General features: G+C 42.4%; 1 protein-coding gene across 2 annotated transcripts in view; it reads left to right on the forward strand.

Moving 5' to 3' along the window:
* The window catches only part of Clic4 (chloride intracellular channel 4), a 65,220-nt gene that overhangs the window by 19,642 nt on the left and 20,458 nt on the right, over positions 1 to 25,120 (forward strand). Inside the window, exons 2-3 of one of the 2 annotated variants that reach the window (XM_029558225.1) lie at positions 9,992 to 10,049; positions 14,563 to 14,672. In XM_029558225.1, coding sequence (XP_029414085.1) covers positions 14,617 to 14,672 — 56 coding nt within the window. In that variant the 5' untranslated portion in view covers positions 9,992 to 10,049; positions 14,563 to 14,616. The remainder of the gene's footprint in view (positions 1 to 9,991; positions 10,050 to 14,562; positions 14,673 to 25,120) is intronic. The other variant, XM_008822291.3, reaches the window with a different exon arrangement.

Genomic DNA, 25,120 nt, shown 5'->3' on the forward strand with positions numbered 1-25,120 from the left:
TTAAGCATTTTGGCAGCATTTGAAATATTTGGAGCATTTTCTTAAATCTGCAAAGAAAAAAAAAGCAAAACCTATTTGTTTCTACCTACTTCTTTCTCTCCCCGAGTATGTCCTGAGGTTGACAGTGATTTTGGTTTGTAGCTCCCCATAGTCTCTTGAGGGGTGTCTTCCTGCTGCAGCAGATTGTAGTTTACTCTCTTTCTACCTTGAGGCTTCCCTCTATCCAGTTGTTCAACCCAGACTTTGATTTCTTTCTTTTGGTCACACACCCTTTTCCAATCTTTGTCACTGCAAATATAGAATTGTACCTTTCTAGTTCAATTTGACCCACACTTTTCTTTCTGTCTGTACTGCCCCTAGCCAATCCTGCCCACCCCAGCTCCCATCTGCCATCAGCTCTGTATGGGCAGCCAGATAATAGCTTCTTGTTGTTGTAAATGAAAGTTGGGCTTTGCCCTCTCCTGTCCTTCGCATTCCTTTCCTCAGTGTGGACCTATTGGCCTGCTCTCTGCTCTTCACCCTCCTATTAACTCCAAGAACTCAGATGTTCTCTACTGTGCAGTGTATTTTTACTGATCACTTTCCACATGCTGGCAATATTCCATCTGTTTACTCATTTAATATTTATGATTTGAGCCAGGTGTGGTGGCTCATGCCTTTAATCCCAGCACTTGGAAGGCAGAGGCAGGAGCATCTCTGTGAATTAGAGGCCAGTATGGTCTACATAGCAAGTTCCAGGCCAGCTGGGGCCACAGGGAGACCCTGTCTAACCCCCCCCCCAAAAAAAAAACTATAATGATTTGAAGTAAATATTCTTCTTCATTTTACATGTAAGGAAACTGAGGCCCAGAGAGGCTAAGTTGCCTAGTATACACAGGTGGTTAAGCAGAGGCACTAGCATGTATCAAACCAGGCATTCTGATTTGAATCCTTATTATTAGACATTGGGTTGAATGTTTTTTTTTCCTACATAGAAAATTCTTGATAAGCATCTGTTAAGTGAATAAATGAATTGTTCCTTCTGTGAACATATGGTCACCCTTTAATTTGGTTTAGAATGTCTTTCCTGATCTGTCCGTGTGCTCACTACAGCCTTGTCAGACTCCATTCGAGTGTAGGAGATGGCTGTGAGCATCTTATCTAAAGAAGGAGCTCCCTGTCCTTTCTCTGGGTACTCCGTTACTCTTGGGCTTATTGCTGTTCTAGCTTTTAACTTGATAGCATCTGTCTCTTCCTCAAATATCCAAGATTCGTGAGATTAGATCTTTTTCATTCCCATTCATTCAGTGCCTATCAGAGTGCTTGAGAGCTGGTAGGCCTTCCTGAGGATGTGTGCAACGCTGAGTAAACAGAACTGCATTCCAGGCTCTGAGTGTTGTAAGATGTTCTGTTGTCAGATCTTGAATGCTACCCAGATCCCAGAAGTCTTAGAATAGTCTAGATGGCAGCCTATGGGAAATAGAGCTAATCTTAGACAGATCAGAGCTTTGGAATGCTGCTGTTTCTCCTTTACTCAAAGAGCTTTCCTTTTTCATTCCTTGTTACACATTCTTCCATTCTTCTTGTTAGTTCCTCCCCACCCCTTTTGTTAGAACTGGGGATTTGACAATACACTGAGCTAACCCCAGCCTTTCCAGCCAGTCAAATTAGAGGTAAATGGCAATATTGGTTTGGCTACTTAGATTATGATTAGCAGAAAATCTACATTCAAATTGGCTTCAACAACTAAGGAACTGCATTAATAAAAGAAACACCAAGAGGACCAGGGACCTGGGGCCTGGCTGCTGCTTTGTGAGTCTCTTGTCTGTCTTCTGGTTTGATTTCAGCCTCAGACTACTATCAGTTCTGCTACAACAGTCACAGGTTTCACATCCAAGGGGGTTCCTCTTCCAAAATCTTTGTTCTCTCTCATACAATCTGGGAATTGAACCCCCGGGCCTCTTGCATGCTAGGAAAGTGCTCTATCATTAACCTCTTGTTACTGTTTTTGAAAAAATTTTGAGACAGGCTCTAAGTTGCCCCAGCTATCCTTGAGGATGACCTTGAACTTCTGATTCTGCTTGCTTCAATCTTGCGAGAGTAGCAGGTATTTGACACTATGACTGGTTGTGCTGTGCTGAGGGCCTCATGCATGCCGGCCAACTCATTCCCCTAATTGAAATTTTTGAGAAAAGTATGCCAGGAAAACTTACTAAGTTTTTCTATGCTGATAACCCAGAATACATTCTTTGCAATCTGTAAGCTTTAATTGTTAACCAATGAATAGAAAACCTAATAAGCAGTAAAGCACTTCGAACATACAAAATCTGGTGGGAAGTTAGAAAATGGTGAGGTCACAGTTTAGCTCAGGTCATAGAATGCAGAGACAGAAAAGCCATCCATAGTAACAATTTAAGAGATCACAAGGCAAGCAGGGACTGTTAAAGAAATGGTTGGACTTGCTATTCTGGTGGAGTCTGTGAGAGAGAACCTTGGCTATAGCCCCAAGCTACTGAATCAGATGTTGCACTTTGACAGGACATCCTCCTGATTTGAGTTGATGGCTGAGTTGGAAAAGTTGCAGAGAGGTTAGGTCATTGGTTTGGGCTAGTGTGATCTAGAATATTTTTCGGGGGGCGCATCTTTTTGAGACAGGGTTTTCCTGTCACCCCAGCTGGCCTGGAACTCACTATGTAGAACACGCTGGCCTTGAACTCACTGAGATCTGCCAGCCTCTGCCTCCTGAGTGCTGGGACTAAAGGTGTGCACTACCACGCCCAGCTCTTTTTTTTTTTTTTTTGGATCTAGAAGTTTCTTAGAAGTGGGATTTGGGGAAAGGGCAGTGGTAGCAGAGGTTGTGTCAGTAGGAGGAGAATATGGTTTTAGTCATATAAGAGTACAGAATGTTTGCTGGGCTTGGTGGCACACCTTTAATCCTAGCAGTCAGGAGTCAGAACCAGGTGGATCTCTGAGGTCAAGGCCAGCCTAGTCTACATAGCGAGTTCCAGGCCATCTGGGGCTACAGGGAGACCCTGTCTCAAAACAAAACAAAACAAAACAACAACAAATAAAACGGGCTGGAGCGATGACTCAGTGGTTAAGAGCACTGACTGCTTTGGACCCAGGTTCGCAGCTACAAACCGTTCTTAACTCCAGTTTCGGGGGAATCCGAAGCCCTCTTCTGACCTCCGCAGCATTGCACGACACGGGTGCACTCACATATATGCAGGCAATACACTCATACATATAAAATAAAAATTTAAAAAACAAAACAACGAAGAGTGCAGAATGTGGAGGTGCAGGTGTGGAGTTGCTGTGGTCCTTCAGGACTGCAGCAGGGAGTCACCCTAAGGGAGGAGGCCGCTCTGTGACACCTCAGCTTTCAAAATTCCTGTGCATGTGACCGTAACTGTTTCTTTTAAAAATGAAACTGTTAGTCACACTGGTAACTGAATCTGAATTTGGTCATTTACCAGGGAAACTACCACCTCTGAAACCACTAGAAGGTGAATCATCTTTCCCAGTTCAAACAGATGTGTAACCATGGATAGCCTTGGGTGGATAGAGGGGCTGCAGACAGTGAGGTCATTCATCATGGCATTTAGCTAAAACAATTGTCCTGATTGTATATTTTTGTTACTTCTAACAACATAGTAACGTTGAATCTGGATGACCTTGGAAATAACTGGGTTTTAGGTTATTTCATGAAGGGAGGCACAGTAAACTTCGGCTGTACTTTAGATGGTTCCCCTCTGCTTTTTAAAGAATCAAAAGAAAAAACATTTTTCTATTTGAACATTTCTCAATTCACAATGATCTAGATTAAAGCAAGACAATGTCAAATGTAGTATGTTTCCATCTAAACTGTCAGCTCAGAGGAGGGTCCAGTGGTAAACTCATAAAACTGTGATTTATTGGGGGGATTTACGACACTTGAAAATGTTAGTGTTACTTCACTTGAGATAAGGTTAGGGAACTTATGAATCAAGGTTTATTTTGCTTATATTTGTGGTTGTGTGTGCGTGCGCGCTACATGTGTGGGTGTCTGTGGAGGCCAGAGGCTGCTTTGGATCCCTGGAGCTGGAGCTACAGGGTGTTGTGAGCCTTACAAAGTGTGGGTGCTGGGAACCAAACTCAGGCTTTCTGTATGAGACTACTCCTTACATGCTCCGTGCTACATGCTCTTAACAGCTGAGCCGTCCCCAGCCCCTTCAGCGTCTTTACCAATTTTTTTTTGATTTGTTTCTAATTTTTATTTTATGTGTATGTATTTAAGTGCTCCACTGTGTGCAATGCCCACAGAAAAGGGCATTAAATCCCCTGGAACCTAGATGCTTCTTAGCTACCTTGTGGGTGCTGGGAACTGAGCTGTGTCCTCTGCAGTGCTATCAACTGCTAAGCCATCTCTCAATGTGTTTTAAGTTGAAAGTTTCACTCACGTTTTGAGTTATTCAGATTATGCCTTATAGAGTATAGGTAATAGAAAGGAAGAAACCAAGTCTTTTGCTCTCACTGGATCTCTGGTGTTCATTGTAGGTACTCACATGGTTAGTGAATGAATGTGTGCATGTGGAGGCCAGAAGTCAACCTCAGGTGTTGTTCTTCAGGAGCTGCTGACCTTGATATTTTTTGAGGTTGTCATAGGTACTTGGGGCATGCTAAGTAAGCTACTCTGCCCCCACCTTTAAACAAATATATTTTATTTATTAGGCTTATTTTATGTATATGAATGTATTGCCTTTCGTGTATGTGAGTGCACCTGTGTCATGTGAGTGCACCTGTGTCATGCAATGCCTTCTGACGGAGGTAGGAAGAGGGTGTCGGATTCCTCTAGAATTGTACTCATGGTGCTGGGAATTGAACTTGGGTCCTCTGCAAGAGCAGTCAGTGCTCTTAACTGCTGAGACATCTCTCCAGCCCCTTTCCTCTCTTTACAAATTAGGCCAGGTGTGGTGGTTCATGCCTTTAATCCCAGCTGAAGTAGATAGATCTCTGAGATAGAAGCCAGCAAGCCAGCAAGCCAGCCTGGACTGCATGGTGAGTTGCTGGGGCCTCGTTTCCTTCGAAAAAGTTTTTTTTTTTAAATTGTTTGTTTGTTTGTTTTTTTGGGGGGGGTCTTTTTGAGACAGGGTCTCTCTGTAGCCCTAGCTGGCCTGGAACTAGACTAGGTTGATCTTGAACTCACAGAGATCCACCCATCTCTGCCTCCCAAGTGCTGGGATTAAAGATGTGCACCACCACACCTGTCTTGGACATGGGCTGTTCTTGCAGAGGGCCTGAGTTTGAGTTCTAGCACCTAAATAACAACTTCAGTTGGAAATAATGTTAAACTTACTGAGCTGTCAGAATAAGAACAGTTTAACAATACTTTATTGACCTCTTGTCTGACATTTTACTTCATTTACTTTGTTGCATTCATTGTGACACTACCCCTGTTTCAATGTGTACTTCCTAAAAATGGGGATATATTTTGTATTCTAAAATTGTTACAGTGCGCTATCAACATTAGTAAGTCGGTCTCTCCCTCCCCACTTCTTCCTGGAATAGAAAACAAAAACCCAAAGAGATTAAGTGACTTGCCCATGGTTAGGTAGCTTCTAAATGGAAAATGTAGCCTATTTAGGAAGTCAGGCGTTGGTCCTAGTCCCTAAGATCACAACAGAATCCTTTTTCTTTCTGACAAGCTGTATCTGTAACTTTTCTGTTGCTGTGCTAAAATATCAAGACCAAGAGCAACTAATGGCAGAGTTTATTTTGGTTTACGATTCCATCATAGTGGGGAACACATGGCAGCAGGTGGCTGGATCAGGAAGCTGAGAGTGAACTAGAAGTGGGGTGAGGCTGTGACCTCCTAAAGCCTGCACCTAATGACATATTTCCTTCAGCAAGGCTACCTCCCCAAACAGTACCACTAGCTGGGGACCAGGTATTCAAATACTGAGCCTATGGGGGACATTTCCCTTTCAAACCTCTACTCAAGAAAAGACTTTGAGTAGTATAATTTTTTTTTTAATTTTTTAAAAAATATTTATTTTATATGTATACGTGTATTGCCTGCATGTAGGTAAGTGCACCTGTGTTGTACAGTGCCCTTGGAGGTCAGAAAAGGATGTCAGATCTCCTGGGACTGGAGTTACAGACAGTTGTTAGCTGCCATGTGGGTGCTGGGATTTGAACCCAGGTCTTCTGCAAGAACAGTCAGTGTTCTTAACCGCTGAGACATCTCTCCAGTCCCCTAGTATAATATTTTAAAAGAATTTTTTTTTTTTTTGTCTATTTTGAGACAGGGTCTCCCTGAAGCCCCAGCTGTCCTGGAACTCACTATGTAGACCAGGCCGGCCTTGAACTAGCAGAGATCTGACTGCCTCTGCCTCCTGAGTGCTGGGATTAAAGGCGTGTGCCACCACACCCAGCTAAAAGAATTTTTTTTGGTGATGAGACAGAGTCTCCTTGTAGCCCCAGCTGGCCTGGAACTCACTGTGTGGACCAGGCTAGCCTCAAACTCAGAGATTTCACTTGCCTGTGCTTCCCAAGTGCTGGATTTAAAAGGCATGTGTCACCATGCCTGGCCTTTTAAAGAATATTTTATTTAGTATTTTTATTTTATGAGTGTATTGCCTGCATGTATGTAAATGTACCCATGTTGCGCCTACTCACGGAGGTCAGAAGAGGACATCAGATCCTTTGGAACTGGAGTTACAGACGGTTGTTAGCTGCCATGTGGGTGCTAAGAATTGAACCCAGGTTCTCTGCAAGAGTAGCCAGTGCTCTTAACCACTGAGCCATCCCTCCAGCCCCTTAGTAGTATCATATTGTAATAAAAATTTGTAGTTTTTTTTTCGGGTGCTGGGGACCAAAGCCAGAGCTTGCCTTATAATTGCTTGGGCAAGGGCTCCACCGCTGGGCAAAGCCCCCAGGCTCCTGAAGTTGCTCCTCAGTCCCACATATTTGATCTCTAAAGGACTTTGGGTTACCAAAGTTGTCTTTGACATAAAATTTGGTCTCAAGACAAACTCTTAGAAGTGCTGATAGTGGAATACTGGTTTTGCATTAGAACATACTTGTCTCTGCTACTTAGTTTTTGTGAAATAAATGTTTTTGAATGTGACTGCCTAGGTAGTCTTATGAGGCTATAAACTGGCTCAGATTAAGTTCTGGTGTGTCTTAGTTTAAGGCAAGATATGGTAGCATTCATTCTTTTAATGGGAGGGAAGAAGCTGTTAAATACCAAATCTGACCCTAACAAACAGCTATCAGTTACTGGTTTATAAAGAACAGAGTCCGAAGAGAACTCAAACTTAAAACATGGAACAAATTCTTTCCAATTTTGATTTTCTTTTTTTTGCATATTTTTCTCTCTCAGCATTTATGTAAACACATACTCACCAAATACATGAGAATTTGATTTGCTAGAAATGTTTTGTAAAAATTGCAGATTTTCAGACCACCTGCCCCATATGGACTGAATCAGAGGATCTGGAGATGGGCTCTGGTAATTTGCATTTAAATCTACTTCCTTGAAGATTTTTATTCTTTTAGATATTTTAGAGTTCTACTCCTATGTACTTCTGTTACATAAATTTCCTTCATCTCCACAGTTTTTCCACATTCTTTATAAAACTTTTTTACTTTATTTTAATGTATTTTGGCTGGGAAGGTTTTTTGTTTGCTTTTAAATGAAAGAGTCATGCCTGTATTGTAAATATATATATTTAAATTATTTATTTATTATGTGTATGTATTGTACATGTACTGTAAATACTGAAAAGTAAGAAAGGGGATACAATGAACAACAGCCTCCCTGTCCCTGACTTTAAAGCCTGATGCTGCTCTAGCTCTTCATGTATGTTAGCTGTTCAGTTCCTGTGGTACAGTCATAGAAGAGGAAAATAGTCCAGTGAGGCTAAATTACATTTTCAGTCACTTGGCTAGGAAGTGGTGAGGTTTGCTGAGAATCTGACTCTAGATGAGTGTTCTTAACCACTGTCCTCTGCTGAGTGAGCTGATAGAAGTATTAACTAGATTAACATGAAGAGCTTGCTTTGCGAGAGCAGAGTTCATCTTTGGGGTTAAACGCTCTGTGTGCTGCCCTAGAGTTGGTTGTGCATGATTTGAGAGGATTCACCTCTTTACTCAGCGACATAGGCTTTAGGAGCAGGTGATGCTGAGCAAGGAAATGGGGCACTTGAAGTCTGCAAAGCTCCGTTGTAGGGAGAGCTTGGGGATGCAGGAATCCTTCCATACTGTGTAATTTGACTTTGTTTTTCAAATTATAGTGCTGTGATATGGTTAGGTCCAGGAAACGATACAGGCTGCACATGGCCAGAGATTTTTGACATCTTAAGTAAAGGAGGATATTTTTGTTTCACTCCAATTACTGAACTCAATTATATAGTTGTTTATCTCTCTATTTAATGATAAGTAGGGGTGTATGTACATGCCACTGTGTATGTATAGAGGTTAGAGGGCAGCTTTGGAATAAATTCTGTCCTTCTACCTTTATGTGGGTCCTGGAGATTGAACTTGGATCTCTAAGCTTGTGCTATAAGTGCTTTTGCCTGCTGAGCCTTCTCACCGACCCTACATAGAGAATTTTCTTTTTTGGGCTTTTTGAGATAGGGTCCCCCTGTAGCCCCACCTGGCCTGGAACTCACTATGTAGACCAGGCTGGCCTTGGTCTCATAGAGACCTGACTGCCTACTGCCCCTGCCTCCAGAGTGCTGGGATCAAAGGAGTGCACCACCACACCCGGCTTCAAAGAGTATTTCTTAAAGCACAGAGTTACAGTGCCAGTTGAAAGACCTTAATGTGGAAGGCAATTAGATTCTTTCTGTTTTGTTTTCTGAAAGACGAGAAATCTAGTGAGTTTAATGACTGAGTACTTGGATGGAAGGCTTTGTTAGGCCTTGTTGTGGGTCTCTCCCACAAGGACAAAGGGAGCAGAAGTGACGAACGGGGTCAGGACGGCCAGTGAGCACGCCGGAAAAGACTTTCCGGGGAGTCAGATTCAGTGATACAGCTCCATTTATTCAGTGGGGGTCAGGGAAAATATAGTGTGGGGGCAGCAGCCAAAGCTTCAGCTGATAGGTGCTCATAGTATGCTTTATTTACATGTGGTAGGGGGATCCTATCATCCAACTATAGGGCAATGCCTAATTATCATATAGAGAAAACCTGGGGGCAGTTTTATTGCTGGTAACTATGCCAAAGGTTATGTTCCAAATAAGGTCAGGCATCCGTGCTTGGTGGCACTTTCCAGGTAAGTCAGGCAGAGAGCAGGAGGCCCCCGCTGAGAAAGGGAGTCCTTCCATATAGCGCCGGGCCCCTTAGAGCTATCCGGACATGGTGGACTATAACCTTAGCAGCAGAGTTCCCCAACACCTTGTGTTCTTTTTCTTCTCTTGTTGCTGGGTTTGAACCCAGGATGTTGTGCATGCCAGCCAAATGCCCTGCCGCTCAGCTAGTGCTGCTGCTCAGACCTTGAGGTCTGTACAGGAAGTATTTTTAAAGTTCAGAAACTAAACGCTTACCATGTGCTGGGCATTATGGGTATCCTATTCCAGCTTCTCCCTATCGTGTATTGAGTCAGCTTTCACAGATGTTAAACAGCTTACTGAAAATTGCACAGCTAACTAAGTAATGAAGTCAGTATTCAAACCCAAATGTGCCCGATTCCAAACTTTGATATTCCTGTGTACTCTGCAGACCCAATGGAAAGGCAGCTTCTTAAGACTCCAGACCTGTAGTTCCAGTATATGTTGAAGAAAAGTCTTAAGATGGGTTAATAGAAGTCAAGTGACTCATTACCCTGTTGGTTTGTGACTTGTAAGTAAATCTAAATCAAAGCAAGTTGTTCTTAGTAGTGTTCAGACAGCTGATCCTCCCTCCCTGTTTTGTTTTTGAGTTCAAACAGGTTCATTTCAGGTTGGCTTCAAATTTACTACATAGTCCAAGTTAGCCTGAAACTCTTCATTCCTCTTGCCTCAATCTTTCCTGCATTCTGGGATTTCAGGTGTATGCCTCCACATGTCCTCGGCAACTAATCTAGATCAAACGAACCCGTACTAAAGGTAAATGGTGTATTGAATTTTTTTTTTTTTTTTGAAGCAGGGTCTCCCTGTAGCCCCAGCTGTCCTGGAACTCACTATGTAGACCAGGCTGGCCTTGAACTCAGAGAGATCCTCCTGCCTCTGCCTCCCAAGTACTGGGACTACAGGCGCCACCACGCCTAGCTTGCCTATTGAATTTTTAAGTTACTCTTTTCATAACACATTGCTCTGAATTGAATCGTGAGGGACGACGGTTCCTACATTCAGGTCCCAATTTCTTTCTGTCTTCTCTAGTCCCTGTCACCCCTCACCACTGGAGCCATGAAACAAAGAGAGGAATGAAGTTACAGCTCTCCTTTTTAGGTATTTTAAAAACTGACTAGCCTAAAGACTAATTAAACTAGGTTTTCTAAGTGAGCAGTTTCTTAACCTTGACTTAGTAAAACATTTATGGCATCTGCCGCTGACCCCTGTTCTGCAATGTGAGAGTTAATCAGTGGTTTCTAATTAAATACTAGTATTGGGCAATTGCAGAATTACAACTGAGGCCTAGCGGAGAGTGAGGATAGTGAGCTTGTGAGAGAAATGCCAGGCTGCAAATAAAGCAAATACCCTTTGCAGAAGAAGAAACTAAGATGAATGCTAAGATTCATTCTTTTTTAACCCTTTTAGCCAGATGCGGTAGTGCATGGCTTTAATCTCAACAACAGGGAGACCTGCCTCAAAAAAAAATTTTTTTTTTTTGCTCCCAAATAGGGTTTTGCTATGTATATGTACTCTCAGTTGACCTTGAACTAATCGTCCTCCTGACTCCTCAACCTGAGTGCTGTGAATACAGACATGTGCCACTACATTGGCTGACATTACTTCTTACTTAGTTGTTGACTCATTGTGTAGCTCTGGCTGACTCGCAGATATCCACCTGCCTCTGCCTCCTGGGTGCTGGAATTAAAAATAATGTTTTACAATGCCCAGCTGAGATTCTTTCTTTATCTAAATTTTGTGGTTATTTCTGTCAGTGGGATTACTCTTTATTTGGATTTTCTACTTTTAAGAAGATGATCCTTGAGGTTGGAGAGATGGCTCAGTGGTTAAGAACACTGAATGTTCTTGCAGAAGATCAGGGTTCAAATCCCAGCACCCACATGGCAGCTGATAACTGGTCCATAACTCCAGTTCTAGGGGATCTGACGCCCTCTTCTGACCTCCGCGGGCATTGCAAGACTGGTGCACTTACCTACATACAGGCAATACATGCATATATATAAAATAAAAATAATAAAATATTAAAAAAAAAAGAAGTGATCCTCGGGGCTGGATGGAGAGATGGCTCAGCGGTTAAGTACACTAATTGTTCTTGCAGAAGACCCAGGTTCGAATCCCAGCACCCATGTGGCAGCTAACAACTGTCTGTAACTGGCAGCTAACAACTGTCTGTAACTCCAGTCCCAGGGGATCTGACAGCGTCTTCTGACTTCCTTGGTCATTGCACAACATGGTTGCACTTACCTACATGCAGGCAATACACGCATACATATAGAAAAAAAAAAAAAAAAAAAAGATGACGATCCTCCTGCCTTAGTTTCCCAAGTCCTGGGGTGTCTTCATTTTTTTTTGTTTTTGTTGTTGAACAGTGTTCTATATGGCTATTAACTGAAGTCATATATTTTACTTTTCTTTATAAATGTAATTCGTTTGAAAGACTTTTGCTTCTGTGATGATAGAATAGATGTTAGAGTTTCTTTTGTATTCTTTTTGTTGTTTTGAGACAGGGTCTCCCTGTAGCCGCAGCTGTCCTGGAACTGGTTGTATAGACCAGGTTGGCCTCCATTGCCTGCCTCTGCTAGAATTAAAGACTTGCACCACCATGCCCAGCTTTTTCTTTCTTTTTTACTCTTTGTCTTATACACCCTAGATTTGGAATGAAAGAGTCTGGCCGTTAAACCACAGACAAAAACAAAACAAAACAAAACACAAAAGAACCCCGAAATAAACTGCAAGAGAATCCTGGTCCCTCTACTCAAAGAATCTAGAAAAGGAAGCCTAACCTAGACAAATTGTTTAGACAATACCTACTTCACAGAAAACAAAAAACTGTGCCTTGGTCTCCCCTCCATCATGACAACTAAGGCCCAAGCCCAGTGCATGGCTTAGATTTCTGCTTTCTTGAGGTGGTCTGTAAATTAACAGATCTTTTACTGATGAGTTTGGCTGGTGTTCAGCGTTTTGCTGTTACAAACAGTGCTTTATTTAGTATCCTTTGTACTTGATATGTTCAGATATCAATATGTTTTTTAATATTTTTATTTTATGTGTATGAATGTATTCCTGCATGTGTGTAAGTGCACTGTGTAAGGCAATACCTGCAGAGGTCAGAAGGTGTTGGATTCCCCTGGAATTGAAGTTATGGATGGTTGTTAGCTGTCATGTGGGTACTGGGAACTGCACCCCTGTCTCACAATAGCGGCCAGTGCTCTTAACTGCTGAGCCATCTCTCCAGCCCCCATCATCAATGTGTTTCTAACAGGATGAGTTTTAGTTGTAAAATTGCTGAGCCAATTAGCATACAGTAAAACCCTTCAGAGTGGCAGATGGATGACATAAGCATGAGATATAAAAGAAGTATTTAATTTTATTTTTAAAGATTATTTTTTTGAGACAGGGTCTCCCTGTGACTGGAACTGGCTGACTATATGTAGACCAGGGTGGCCTCGATCTCACAGAGATCCACCTGCTTTTGCCTCCCCAGTCCTGGGACTAAAGGAGTGTGCTACCATGCCCAGCTTAGATTCATTTCTTTGGGCCTCTGGTGCAGAAACAGGATGGCAGTGGCTGGGGTATATGGTAAAACAAACTGCTCACCTCTGGCAGGAAGCAGAAAGAAGAGATGGATGTCTTGTAATCCTGTTAGTGGCGTGCCCTCAGTAACCTAAGGCTCCTACAGGTCCCACCTCCTAAGATGTGTGATACCCTCCATTTAAGTCCCCCTCATTTTGTTATTAAATTTCGATTTACTACTGTTATATGTATATGATGTGGGTGGGATGTGTGTGTGTGTATGTGTATGTGTCACACACACTTCCATGGCATGTGTATGAAGGTCAGAGGACAACTTTATGTATTTGGTTCTCTCCTTCCATTTTTTTTTTTTTTTTTTTTTTTTTTTTGGTGTTTTGGAAACAGGATCTCCCTGTAGCCTCTGCTGTTCTGGAACTGTGTGGGCCAGGCTGGCCTTGAACTCACAGAGATCCACCTGCTTCTGCTTCCCAAGTGCTGGGATTAAAGGCGTGTGTCACCACACCCGGCTCTCCTTCCACTTTTACATGTGTTTTTGGGATCAAATTCAAGTTGTCAGGCTTGCACAGCAAAACTTACCCATTGAGCCATTTCACTAGCCTGTTCCTTGGATTATTTTTTAATTTTTTGGTCTTTTTGAGACAGGATCTCCCTGTAGCCCCAGCTGGCCTGGAGCTTGCTATGTAGACCAGGCTGGCCTTGAACTCACAGAATCCACTTGTCTCTGGAGACCTGGGATTGAAGGTGTGTACCACCATGCCCAGTTAAAGTACATTCTTCTACAAGTTGCAAAATTTGGGACTTTATGCTTCATTCTTGCTACAAATTTTGTGTATTTTCTTACGGACAAAAAAACTATTAGTATTTTAAATTAGAAAAAAAATACATTTCACTGGGCGTGGTGTTGCACGTCTGTAGTCCAGCAGTTGGGAGGCAGAGGCAGGTGGATCTCTGTGAGTTCAAGTCCAGCCTGGTCTACATAGTGAGTTCAGATCAGCTGGACTACCGGGAGACCCTGTCTCAAAATAAAAAAGACCAAAAAAAAAAAAAAAAACCAAAAAAAAAAAAAAAAAACCAGAAAAGAATACTGTCAGGGCTGGAGAGATGGCTCAGCAGTTAAGAGCACTGGCTGCTCTTGCAGAGGACCCTGGGTCAATTCCCAGCACCCACGTGGTGTCCTAACAACTGTCTGTAACTCCAGTTCCAGAGGAATCTGACACCCTCTTCTGACCTTCACCGGCATTGGCACGACATGGGTGCACTTACACACATGCAAGCAATACACTCATACACACAAAGATTACTGTCAGAACAAAAATGAGTTTCACAGACTTTTGCCTTTGCTCTGAGTCAGAGGTATCTGGGTCACTTATGGATGAATGCAGTGCTCAGCATAGCAACCATTAGCCACGTGTGGCTTTTAAAGGTAAGTAAAGGAACTTCAGTACTTTGGGAGTAGCCTGATTTAAACACCCATCAGCCAGAAGCTGCTTTGGCAGCCACATTGGAAGGTGGCCATAAAGGTTTCACCATTGCAGAAAGGCCTCTAGGACAGTGCTCTACTGAACTGATCATTTCTAAGAAGAAACTGAGGCAAAGGAAAGACCAAAATCATTAAGGCAGACTTCCACCCTCCTTTGCACCCTGTTAAGGTCCCTGATTAGAATTTGTAGGAAGCACTGACCTGCAAATGTCATCATTTTGACCTTGTTTTTAAAATGTTGAATTCTGCTTCCAGGCTGGCAGTGATGGTGAAAGCATAGGAAACTGCCCTTTTTCTCAGAGGCTCTTCATGATTCTTTGGCTGAAAGGAGTTGTATTTAGCGTCACAACTGTTGACCTGAAAAGGTAAGACATCGTGGCTGTGTGGGCTGGGCTTTAGAGTGGGTACGTTCCTGTCTTCAGCTTGGATCTTCCTTCGCTTTGAAACACATGTTGTTAAAGCTCTTCGTTTATGGGCAGGCTTAAATTGTGTAAATATTACGGTCATGATGTCATTGCAGTTGTAGCTTTTCCGTCAGAGCAACTACTTTTCACCCTTGATTGCACGTGGCCTCAAGTCTTTTTTGGAACTTAATTTATGTTTACCTTCAAATTTCCAAGCAGCACCTAGAGCTAAGTTTTAGTATGGGCTCTGTGAAACCCTTGCACTTACCAGTGTAAACATAGCCATCGAGAGCTTTCTTGGCAGGCATCTTCTTGGTTTCAAGTGTGTTAAGATGCAGAGGCATCATCTGAATCCTTGAAGACAGGAACAGAAGGTGAGCTGTAGCTTAGTTGTAGAGCATTTTCCTTATGCACACAAAGCCTTCATTCAGTCCCCAGTTTGGTGTGGGGAAAGACAAGAATGGGAGTTGTTAGAAAGCTGTATAATGTGGTCTGTTTCATTTCACCTTGTTGTGGGAATAATAAGTTTTCTGTGATATATTGGGCATAAAATAAGAGCAGTTACCCAGGGCCCCCTGGTTGATCTTGCTAGTTGAAGAATTGTGTCTAGCTTTTTCTCTGTAGGTTAGAGCTGGGAAGAGTCCTGGAAAGTAGGAAGTTCTCTTTTTTATCCAGGAACTTCTGTTCTTCCTTAGCAAACATGTCTGAGGTGAAGAACATCTACACTCCTCTCATCCCCCAAAAATTTAAATCAAAGGTTAAGAATATTTGAGGGGTTGGGGATTTATTTTAGCTCAGTGGTAGAGTGCTTGCCTAGCAAGTCCAAGGCCCTTGATCCTCAGCTCGGAAAAAAAAAAAAAGATTTGTGCCTGGCAGTGGAAACATAGTTCTCTTTTTTTTGGTGGTGTTGTGGATTGAACCCAGGGGTTACATAAACACTTAGCTGTCCCTGCAGCCCCATGTTATTTTTCTTGACAGAAATACATAGGTGCAGCAGCATTGTTTACTAATTATTTTGTAAGCATATCAAGTCATTAAGTGTCGATTAATATTGACAGGCTTTTACTTTCTGGGGCGGCAGAACTGCTGGTGGGTGTTATCCCCCTGCCAATATCATATCCGAGAGTTATCTTAGAGCTGTAGTGTATTAGAGCTGTTCCAGTTGAAGGTTAGCATTCCTTGGGGGTCTCTGCCAGTATCTTAACATTTATTCTTTCCAGTGTGATTTTTTGCAATTTTAAAGACTTCAGTGCATTAGTTAGTTTGGTGTGGTAGCTCATGTTTGTAATCTCAGCTATTATGAGGCTGAAGCAGGGGGGATCTTTGTGAGTTCAAGGCCAGCCTGAGTTACGTAATGAGCTCCAAGCCATCCTGGGCTGCAGAATGAGGCTTTGTTTCTAAAAAGAAAAAGAAAAATTGTATTTGAAAATAAGCGATGCAGTCTTTAAGAAATCCCTTTAGTGATTTGTGTGTGAATGTAGAAATAAGCCTTTGATACTGGATACTAAGAGTTAAAATGACTACAGGCTCTTGGGAAGACATTACCTTGTTCTTGTTGTACAGAGCTATTTTAAGCATGAGATAAGTTATGTAGTTACTCTTCTATTTTATTTTCAGACATGTATTCACAAAGGAAGTTTCTCAGTATAACTTCTAAAAATAGACCATGCACCAGACTACACACCCTTAATATGCCCTAAACTACATGGAGTTCTCCTATTCTAGTTTTGGCTTGGAGCAAATGAGCTGGCTGCCATGGTTTGAAAAGCCTTCTTTGAACAGTTGAGTACAGTGCCTGATTGTGTAATGTTCCGGGAATAGTGGATCTGGTTGGGAAAATGAAGTGAACCACCAGGGCCATTTCAAATTAATTTTCTTTTCATTTATAGACTTTAAAAAAAAGATTGAATTTTTGTGTATTTCATACATAAAATCATCTTTATACCCTCTTCCCCTTTGATACCCTCTCATAGCTCCCCCGACTGGAGTTCATACTGTCATTTGTATTAAGGCCTATTATGTAAAGTTAGTGTTCCAAGATGTCCCTCATTGCAAGTTCATCCATCAGGGTTTAGTCAGCCTATCTAGAGTCTCTCCCTTCAAGATCAGTTCTTCCTCACCCAGCAGTAATCAGCTGCCAATAATTCTTCAACTAAGAATGGGGCTTACTCTTCATTTCTACAGTTCTGTGCTGGGCTTTTGTCTAAGTTTGCATGGGTGTTGTACATGCTGACACTATTGCTGTAGGTTTGTATGAGAAGGGTCCCAGGCACCTGTAGGACCATTTCTGTATGGTCATATACTTCCTTTGGTGGCTCTTACAATCTTTCTGCCCCCTCTTCTGCACTGGTCACTGAGCCCTGGGTGGGTGGACCTCAGTATAGGAGATCCAAGGACCCACACCATGCTGACTCCTATTCTCTGTATTTTGGCCATTTGTGTCCTTTTGTGTTCCTGGCCCTCTATTGCATGAGGGAGCTTCATTGGTGAGAATTGAAAGGTGCATTAGTGTTCTCTTCATCCCTTGTTCTATGTTCTGTGAGTCTTAGGTATAGAGGTTGCATCCTAGATGAGCCACTTAGGCTTGGGCAATTCACAGACAATCTCTGTGTGACAAGTGGTGTAACCCTGTAATAATCTCTGTCTGTAATAAAGCTACTTTGATGGGTGGTGACTGGGATACTTGTCTGTAGATTTAAGGATCCATATTTTGCACATAGTAAGAAATTGCATTTGTCTAGGGATATGAGAGCTTTGGCATTTTCTCTAAGATCTATGATCTCTCCAGTTTCGTTTCTTTGGCTACGTTTATGGTACCAGGCATGAGTTTCCTCCTATTGAGTGGGCTTTAAGTCCAATTAGGTAGCTGTTTTGATTACTCCCAAGATAAAAGTGCCACTGCCTCACCAATGTCGTATGCTGTGCTGGTCATGGATGTGGTTTTTAGGCCTTGAAGCTGGGATTGATGTTCTCCCTTACCAGCTTGTGTAGTGCTCTCCAAAGCTATGAGAGCCAGCATTTAGGGGAGGTGGCTTCCAGGTCAGTTCCAGCTCCATTGCTCCAAATCCTTTGTCTGAAGTATGTCCTGTCCTCAGGAGTAGGGTCTTATCTTCAAGTTCTGGAAGGCAATTAAGGGCTGTGGCAATAGCCTGTGTAATTTTGGGAGTCTCTTGGACTAGACTTTTAAAGGCATTATTGCTATAAATTGATTGAAATTTGAGGATTTGTATATTCGAGAGTACCGTAACCCACATACAAAAACTACACATAGGAAATAGGGAAAATAGGGCCTTGTAATTAGAAAATACTGAGTCAGGAGTGGTGGCACACACCTTTAATCCCTGCACTTGGGAGGTGTGTTTTCTGGGGCTTTGTGTCAGATCAACAGTAGGAAGCACATAAAGTTGAAGCCTTGAAGTGTTTTTGGTTTTCCTTAGAAACCTTAGGTCTCCAGAACATCTAAAATACATTTTTTTTCTTGAGACATTTACAATGTAATGTGTCCAGGCAGCAGTCCCTCTGCCTCAGGTCTCCCACTCCCAATTACAGGTGTGTGCTCCCAGAGTCAGCCTAGCAGGTCGTCATTAGGGCAACTGAAGGTGCATGAGGCACATGATGAATCCCATCCTCTTGGTCTCTGGTCATTAGTGTCCTTTCATAGCCTTTAGATATGGTCTTTTTCCTTTCAGACCTTTTCAATGAGTTTACAGAGTTCTGTACAAAATTTTAAAATGCACCCCAAGAGAATGAACAATAGTTCAAAAACAATGTATAATAAGGTTGTCACAGAAGAGTGAAATAGCCCGTAGTATAAAGCTCCTTCCATAATATGTGCTTAGTTGGAAAGCATTGTGACTCTGGAAAGCTGTGGGGAGAAAACACCTGTCGTGCTTCTTTTCCTGCTTATCTTGGTAATTGCCACTTCCTCAGTGGTAAGTACTGATCCCGGAACATTACCAACAGGGAATGACAGAACCCCCTAAAAGCTGTTGAGAAGCCCACTCTGCTCCTAAACAATGACTGTGACATTCATCCATAAGAACAAGCCCATTTCTAGCTCTGGCGTGGTGTCGCTCTGAGTCTCCACCCGTGTTAATGACTGTGCCGGTGTTTCCCTCCTCCTGTGAGGTTTCCAGCAGTCTCCACTGCTTCCAGTGCAGCCTTAATGCTATAGTGGGCGTCATTCCTAAACCTGTTCTTCTGTTCATGTTGCAATTGTATTAAGAGTTTTAGATAAAATGGTATCTAGGCTCCAGAATAATTCTAGCTTTCCATCAGTTGAACAAAACTGCACATAAATATGTGACAGTGTTAAAACTAGGAGCCCAGTGACAGACACCATTGCATGCCATAACACGGAAGAGCAGTGCTACATGGCCTGACTCTGCAGGGACAGAATCTCACTACCAGTTTCACTGGGACCCCAGGCAAGCAGCCTCATCTTCTTGAGGCCAGTTACTAATATTCAAGTTAGGAAAAAGGAGGGGGAAGGTTAACCTGTGCCATCTGTGTGCTGGGCACTGCTCAATATGCTTTTGGCTGTTTTCAGATCTTGCCTCTGCTTCCCAGTGCTGGGATTAAAGGCGTGTGCTACCATGCCCAGCCAGACTATTTTTGACCTGCTAGTGAATAGAATTCATTGGTTTAGAGAGCCATTGTAGCTGACAGGTTCATGGCAATGATCAGATCCAATTTGAAGACTTGTATGTGATTATTATCTCCAGGATTTCCTAAACCAGAGACCAGTGTCTCTACAACAACCCTGTTACATCTTAGCCAAACCTTGAAAGGTGAGAAGGGGAAGAGAAAGAAGAAAGTATAGGAACATGAGATGGGCCTGGTGGAGTATGCCTGTAACCTCAGCTTGGGCAGCAGAAGCAGGAGGATCTCTCTGAGTTCCAGGCCAACCAAGGCTATGTAGTGAGGCTTTTTTTTTTTTTAAGATTTTATTTTTAGTTTTATGTATATGAGTATTTTACCTGCATGTGTAGCACATGTGTGCCTGGTGCTCATGGGGGTCAGAAGAAGGTGTTGGAGCCCCTGGAACTGGAGTTACAGACAGTTATGAGCCACTATGTGGGCGCTGGGAACTGAATCCAATCCTCTGCAAGAACAGCAGGTGCTCATAACTGCTGAGCCATCTCTCCAGCCCTGAGATTTTGTCTTAGACAAAAGCAAAACAAAAAAGAAAGTATAAGATTAGTAATGTGAGGAGAGAAAGACATTAGGACACACTTGACACTGACCTAGATATAGTTGGTATGACCTTATGTTGTGCCATGCTGATGGGATAAATCCAATTTTGAGAAGTGAGATAGAACTGATAACTTTAAGAAGTTAACTTTGTTTATTGTGTGTGGGTGTGGTGTGTGTTGTGGTGTATATATGTCTGTGTGGGTTCATGTGCCTGTGCATTTGTGCAAGCAGAGGAGGATGTTCAGTATCCTGCTGTATGATATCACTCTCTCTATCTTAATCCCTTGAGAACTGGGTCTCTTACTGAATCTAGAGCTCACTATTTTTACTAGGCTGGCTGCCCAGTGAGTTACTGAGATCTGCCTGTCTCTGCCCACCAGTGCTGGAGTTACAGCATGAGTCCTAGGCATCTGAACTCAGATCTTAAGCGTTTTATGCACTAAGCCATCTTCCTAGCTCCAAAATCAGCTTTTGATCATAAACAGCAAATATATCTGTTATAATATAAATGAATCAAATCTCTGTGCTTTTGTCTGAGAGAATAAACTAGAGATCACTTTTTAAAAGCCTAAGAAATGAACAGTTTGTTCTCACCTTAAACATGAAAAGCTATTTGCACTGTCATAATGATTTCCTTCTTCAAATGTAAGCATACTGTTTGTACTATGTTTTGTGAATCAGATTTGAGTCAAGTTACCATAGTAACAAAATAAAATGGTTGCAGGTTATTTTGATATTTTAAACTTTAATATAGTTTCATAATAGTTTAAAACGTTACAATGAAACTGATAATACCACCCTCTTAAAAGGCAGTTATAAACTCACCAAAATCTGATTTCTAAATAGACTCTTCAGATGTTTTTGTTTTTATTTTGCTCCAAGCTGAGCGTGGTGGTGCATGCCTGCAACCCCAGGACTAAGGAACAAGGGTCAAGTTCAAAGCCAGCCTGGGCTATACATGACGCCCCGTTACAAAACAGCAACAGCAGCAAACCTCTCCCCCCCAATCAAAACCCCCAGCAATCATATATGTCTCTCTTGCTTTATCTTCTGAAAGTCTTTGGTAAGTTGAGAAATGGGTTAAATTTCCTGGTAGGTCTTCAGTAGCAAATGCATGAATGCCACATGCAGAGAGTCAGTGGAACAGAACAGCCTGGCTTCTTAGAGAAATTACTCGTTTCCTGTTGCAAGTCATTCGGAAATGGGTACTCACTCCATCCTCTGCGTTCATGAAGTTGACTTAAGCTGCGTGAGATGCATGGAACAGTCCTGAGATACTGTTCAGAACAGAAGTGTTTCATGAATGCATTCTGAACCAGATACCCTGCATGTGCATCTGCCTACTGTCCCTTTCTCTCCCCTCTTCCTTAGAACTTTGCTCCACGTTTTTATATGTGTTTTTTTCCCCTGTAAGATAATTCCAGAGATGACAAATCCTCTTGAGGCCGCTAAGAGTTGAATTAGAAAATGGTTTTTCTAAACCTGTCATCAATACAAATTCTGCTTAGGAATTGTGTTGCAAAGATGTGTTCTGAAATTTTTTTCATGAGTTTTTTTTGGGGAGGGTTTCTTTTTGAGACAGGGTCTCCCAGTAGCCCCAGCTGGCCTGGAACTCACTATGTAGACCAGGCTGGCCTCAAACTCACAGAGATCCACTTGCCTCTGTCTCCCAAGTGCTGGGATTAAAGGCGTGCACCACCACGCCCGGCTATGAGTATTTTATTTTTAAAACATTGCTTCCCAAAGTGATACTGAAGTAGACAAGTGAGCAAATAGAACATGTAACGATCAGGTAAGTCCTAACTGCTCCAATGGAGCACACAGCCGGATGGTTAGTAATGGGGAGTCTTGCTGGTTTGTTTGTTTGTTGTTGTTTTGAGAAAGGATCTGACTCTGTAGTCCTGGCTGGCCTGAATTCACAGAGATCTGCCTGCCTCTGTCTTCCAAGTGCTGGGATTAAAGGCATGTGTCACCATGCCTGGCTATAAAAGTTATTTGTAAAAAGACAGGCTTTATGTTTTTACCTTACCTTACACTTAAGCACATAATTGACTGTGTTGTGAACATGTTGTAAGTTAAATTGCTTTATGATTTTGGAATGAGAAAATTGTTTTCCAGGTGATCACAATTTGCACATAAAAAGATTAAAGAACTTTCTCACTGTTAACATTCTATGGTTTGTGTGTGTGTGTGTGTGTGTGTGTGTGTGTGTGTGTGTGTGTGTGTGTTTTGTGCTGGAGTTCAACACCTAGGGCTTTGTGCATGCTGAGGAGGTGCGGTAAGTCATATTCATGGCCCTCTTATGTAGCTTATACAAGTTTACTAGCCCTCTTGTTTTGATGAAACACTGTTCTTTTGTTTGTTCAACTTTTAAACTTGAAAATGTGATTTGGAAATGTATAGACCTTAGGATTTCTGGACTCTGTACAAGGAGTTGAGAAGGAAGTAGATTATAAATGAGTGTGAGTCTCTGAGTGCCTTACAAGAGTGGATGACTAAAAGTGACAAATACTGTCTTGGATGTGTGGGTCCTTCAATAATCAAAGAACAACAGGCATTCTGAATGGAGTTAAAAAGAATGGCTCCCCCTTCCTCAAATGAAATGAACAGAAAAGAACCAGTTCTGATTTGGAGTTGAATACTTAGAAAAGCAGCTGTGAGGCCTGGCACGATGGTACACGCCTTTAATCTCAGCACTCAGGAGGCAGAGGCAGGTGGATCTCTTTGAGTTCAAGGCCAGCTGGTCTACATGTTTGGATTCATCAAATAATTTACCAAGTCTTTATGTCTTTGGAATGTTGTCAAAGAAAGAAGAGGTACTTTCCAGCATAAAGGATGAAGCCAGAGAGAATGTGAGGGAGTGAATAAGACCAGGAGAAGCCACATAGCTGTGGCTTGTAGTCTCTGCTCTATTTTGGAAATTCTTTTTTTTTTTTTAATTTTTTATATTTATTGTTTTCATTTTCTGTGTATGAGTGTACTGCCTGCATGTATATGAGTGCGCCCGTGTCATGCAATGCCGCATAGGTCAGAAGAGAGCTTCGGAGGACAGTTCGTAGCCACTGTGTGGGTGCTGGGAATCGAACCTGGGTCCTCTGCAAGAGCAGTCAGTGCTCTTAACCGCTGAGCCATCTCTCCAGACCCAATAGAAATTCTTATTAATGTCAAAGTAATTCTCTTTCATGATATACTTAAAGACCTCTTTTATTCAAATTCTGTGAACTTGTGTTCAGGAAGGAAGGAAGAGGACAGGTAGGCTGGCTAGTTTAAAAACAAGATAAACAGCTCTGTGGGCTCTACTGGGAAGGCCATCCTGGTCTACAAAGTGAGTTCCAGGCTGACTGGGGCTACAGGGAGATCCTGTCGCAAAAAGACCAAAAGAAAAAAAAAAAAAAAAAAAAAAGGGTCTTACATACCTCCAGTTCATTTGCCAGAATCATGTATGTGTTGCTTCACACCCCCACCCCCTGAAATGTTTAAAAGTAAATCCTGGTTACTTCACTCTGCTTACCTCAGTGTATGTCTTCAGATACTTTATATCATTTCTACCATTCCTCCCGTATCTTTTTCCTTTTGTATGTTGCTATATCTCAGGCTAGCCTGGAACTCTGTGCAGCTCAAGCTGGCCTCCAACTTGCAGTGATCCCCCTGCCTCAGCTTTCCAGTTGCTGGGATTACAGGTGTCAGCTACTGACCCAGCTATAAGGATGATTGTTGTTTTTTTTAAAACCTCATGGACTGCTCAGCAAAAGGTTCTCCTAGATCACACTTTGGTTTGGGGCAGTTTGGGGGTGGTGGTGGTGGGTGTAGGGTGTGCATGAGGCATAAAGCCCTGGCTGGACTCTAACTCAGAGAGCTCTACCCACCTCTGCTTCTCCAGTGCTAGAATTAAAGAGGTTCACCACCATTCTCTACTTGGGCTACACTTTGAGAAACACTTGGCCCAAAGGCTTCATTAATTCAGAGTGAACTTCTTAGTGCTGTATGATTCGTGTTTTGTCATAGCACACACTGTATCTGTCATGCATTGGTGCCTAATAGTTGCTGGAAGCCTAGGGGAACCATCAGGTAGAAACAACATTCCTTGCTGTTAGTGGTTGTAGTCATAAAGTTTCGCCACCTTTGTCAATATTTTATGATATTTTCAATTTTTCCTAGTTAATAGGAAAATGTCTTTCTTGTTGGATTTTGATTCCTTTAGTATTTGAGGTTTTTTCATGTCTTCACTTGTTTGTTTCTATCTTGTGTCTCTTTATGTTTTGTTTTGTTTTTTTGAGACAAGGTCTCCCTGTAACCCCAGCTGGCCTGGAACTCACTGTGTGGACCAGGCTGGTCTTGGACTCACAGAGATCCATCAGGCTCTGTCTTCCAGTGCTAGGACTAAAGGACTAAAGGCGTGTGCCACCACGCCCGGCCTCTTTAGTATTTTTGAGACAGAGTCTTGCTATATAGATATACAAGACCAGACTGGCTTTGTTTTCTCAGTGTCTCCCAGGCTGGCCAGAATGGAACCCACAATCCTCTTGTAGCCTTCTGAATGCTGGGATTACAGGTGTGTGCCACCACTCACAACTTGCCTCTTACTGATTTCTTTGGGCTTAAATCTACTTAATCTTGATGACTTGAAATGAATTTGGACAAAAATCCTTATGACACATACACATAGGCCTTTTCAAATATTTTACCTCTGTGTGTGTGTGTGTGTGCGTGTGTGTGCGCGTGTATGCATGTTTTGCCTTTTTGAAACGGTCCCCCTGAAGCACCAGCTGGCCTGACTATATAGACTGACCTAGAACTCCTAGAAATCTACCTGCCTTCTGAGGGCTGGGACTAAAGGTGTGTGCTATCACACCTGGCTACTTACTGGGGTAATCTTGAGACTAGATGGTCAACCCAGGCATCTTCCCCTTTGTTAGTCTGTGCTTGTCTGGAAATGATGGAGTAACACCAGGATTTTGAATCATGCAGTTCAGGACTTCAGGAGCCAGTCCCCCTTCTCCTTTAGTTTTTATACCCCACCTCCCCAAACTAAACAAGAAATGAAAAAGAAAGCAGATATAGAGAGTACATCCTAGTCACAGGTAGGTGGCATGAGAGTTGAAATCAGAAGCTGACTTTCCCAAGTCTTCCCTTCTCATTTTATCACCATCTCGAAGCCTAGTTGAATTTGGAATCAGAATGAAAGACTTAAAACAATCTTTTATTTATTTATT

The sequence above is a fragment of the Nannospalax galili genome, unplaced genomic scaffold (genome assembly GCF_000622305.1).
Source record: "Nannospalax galili isolate Female #2095 unplaced genomic scaffold, S.galili_v1.0 scaffold1428, whole genome shotgun sequence".
Classification (NCBI taxonomy): domain Eukaryota; kingdom Metazoa; phylum Chordata; class Mammalia; order Rodentia; family Spalacidae; genus Nannospalax; species Nannospalax galili.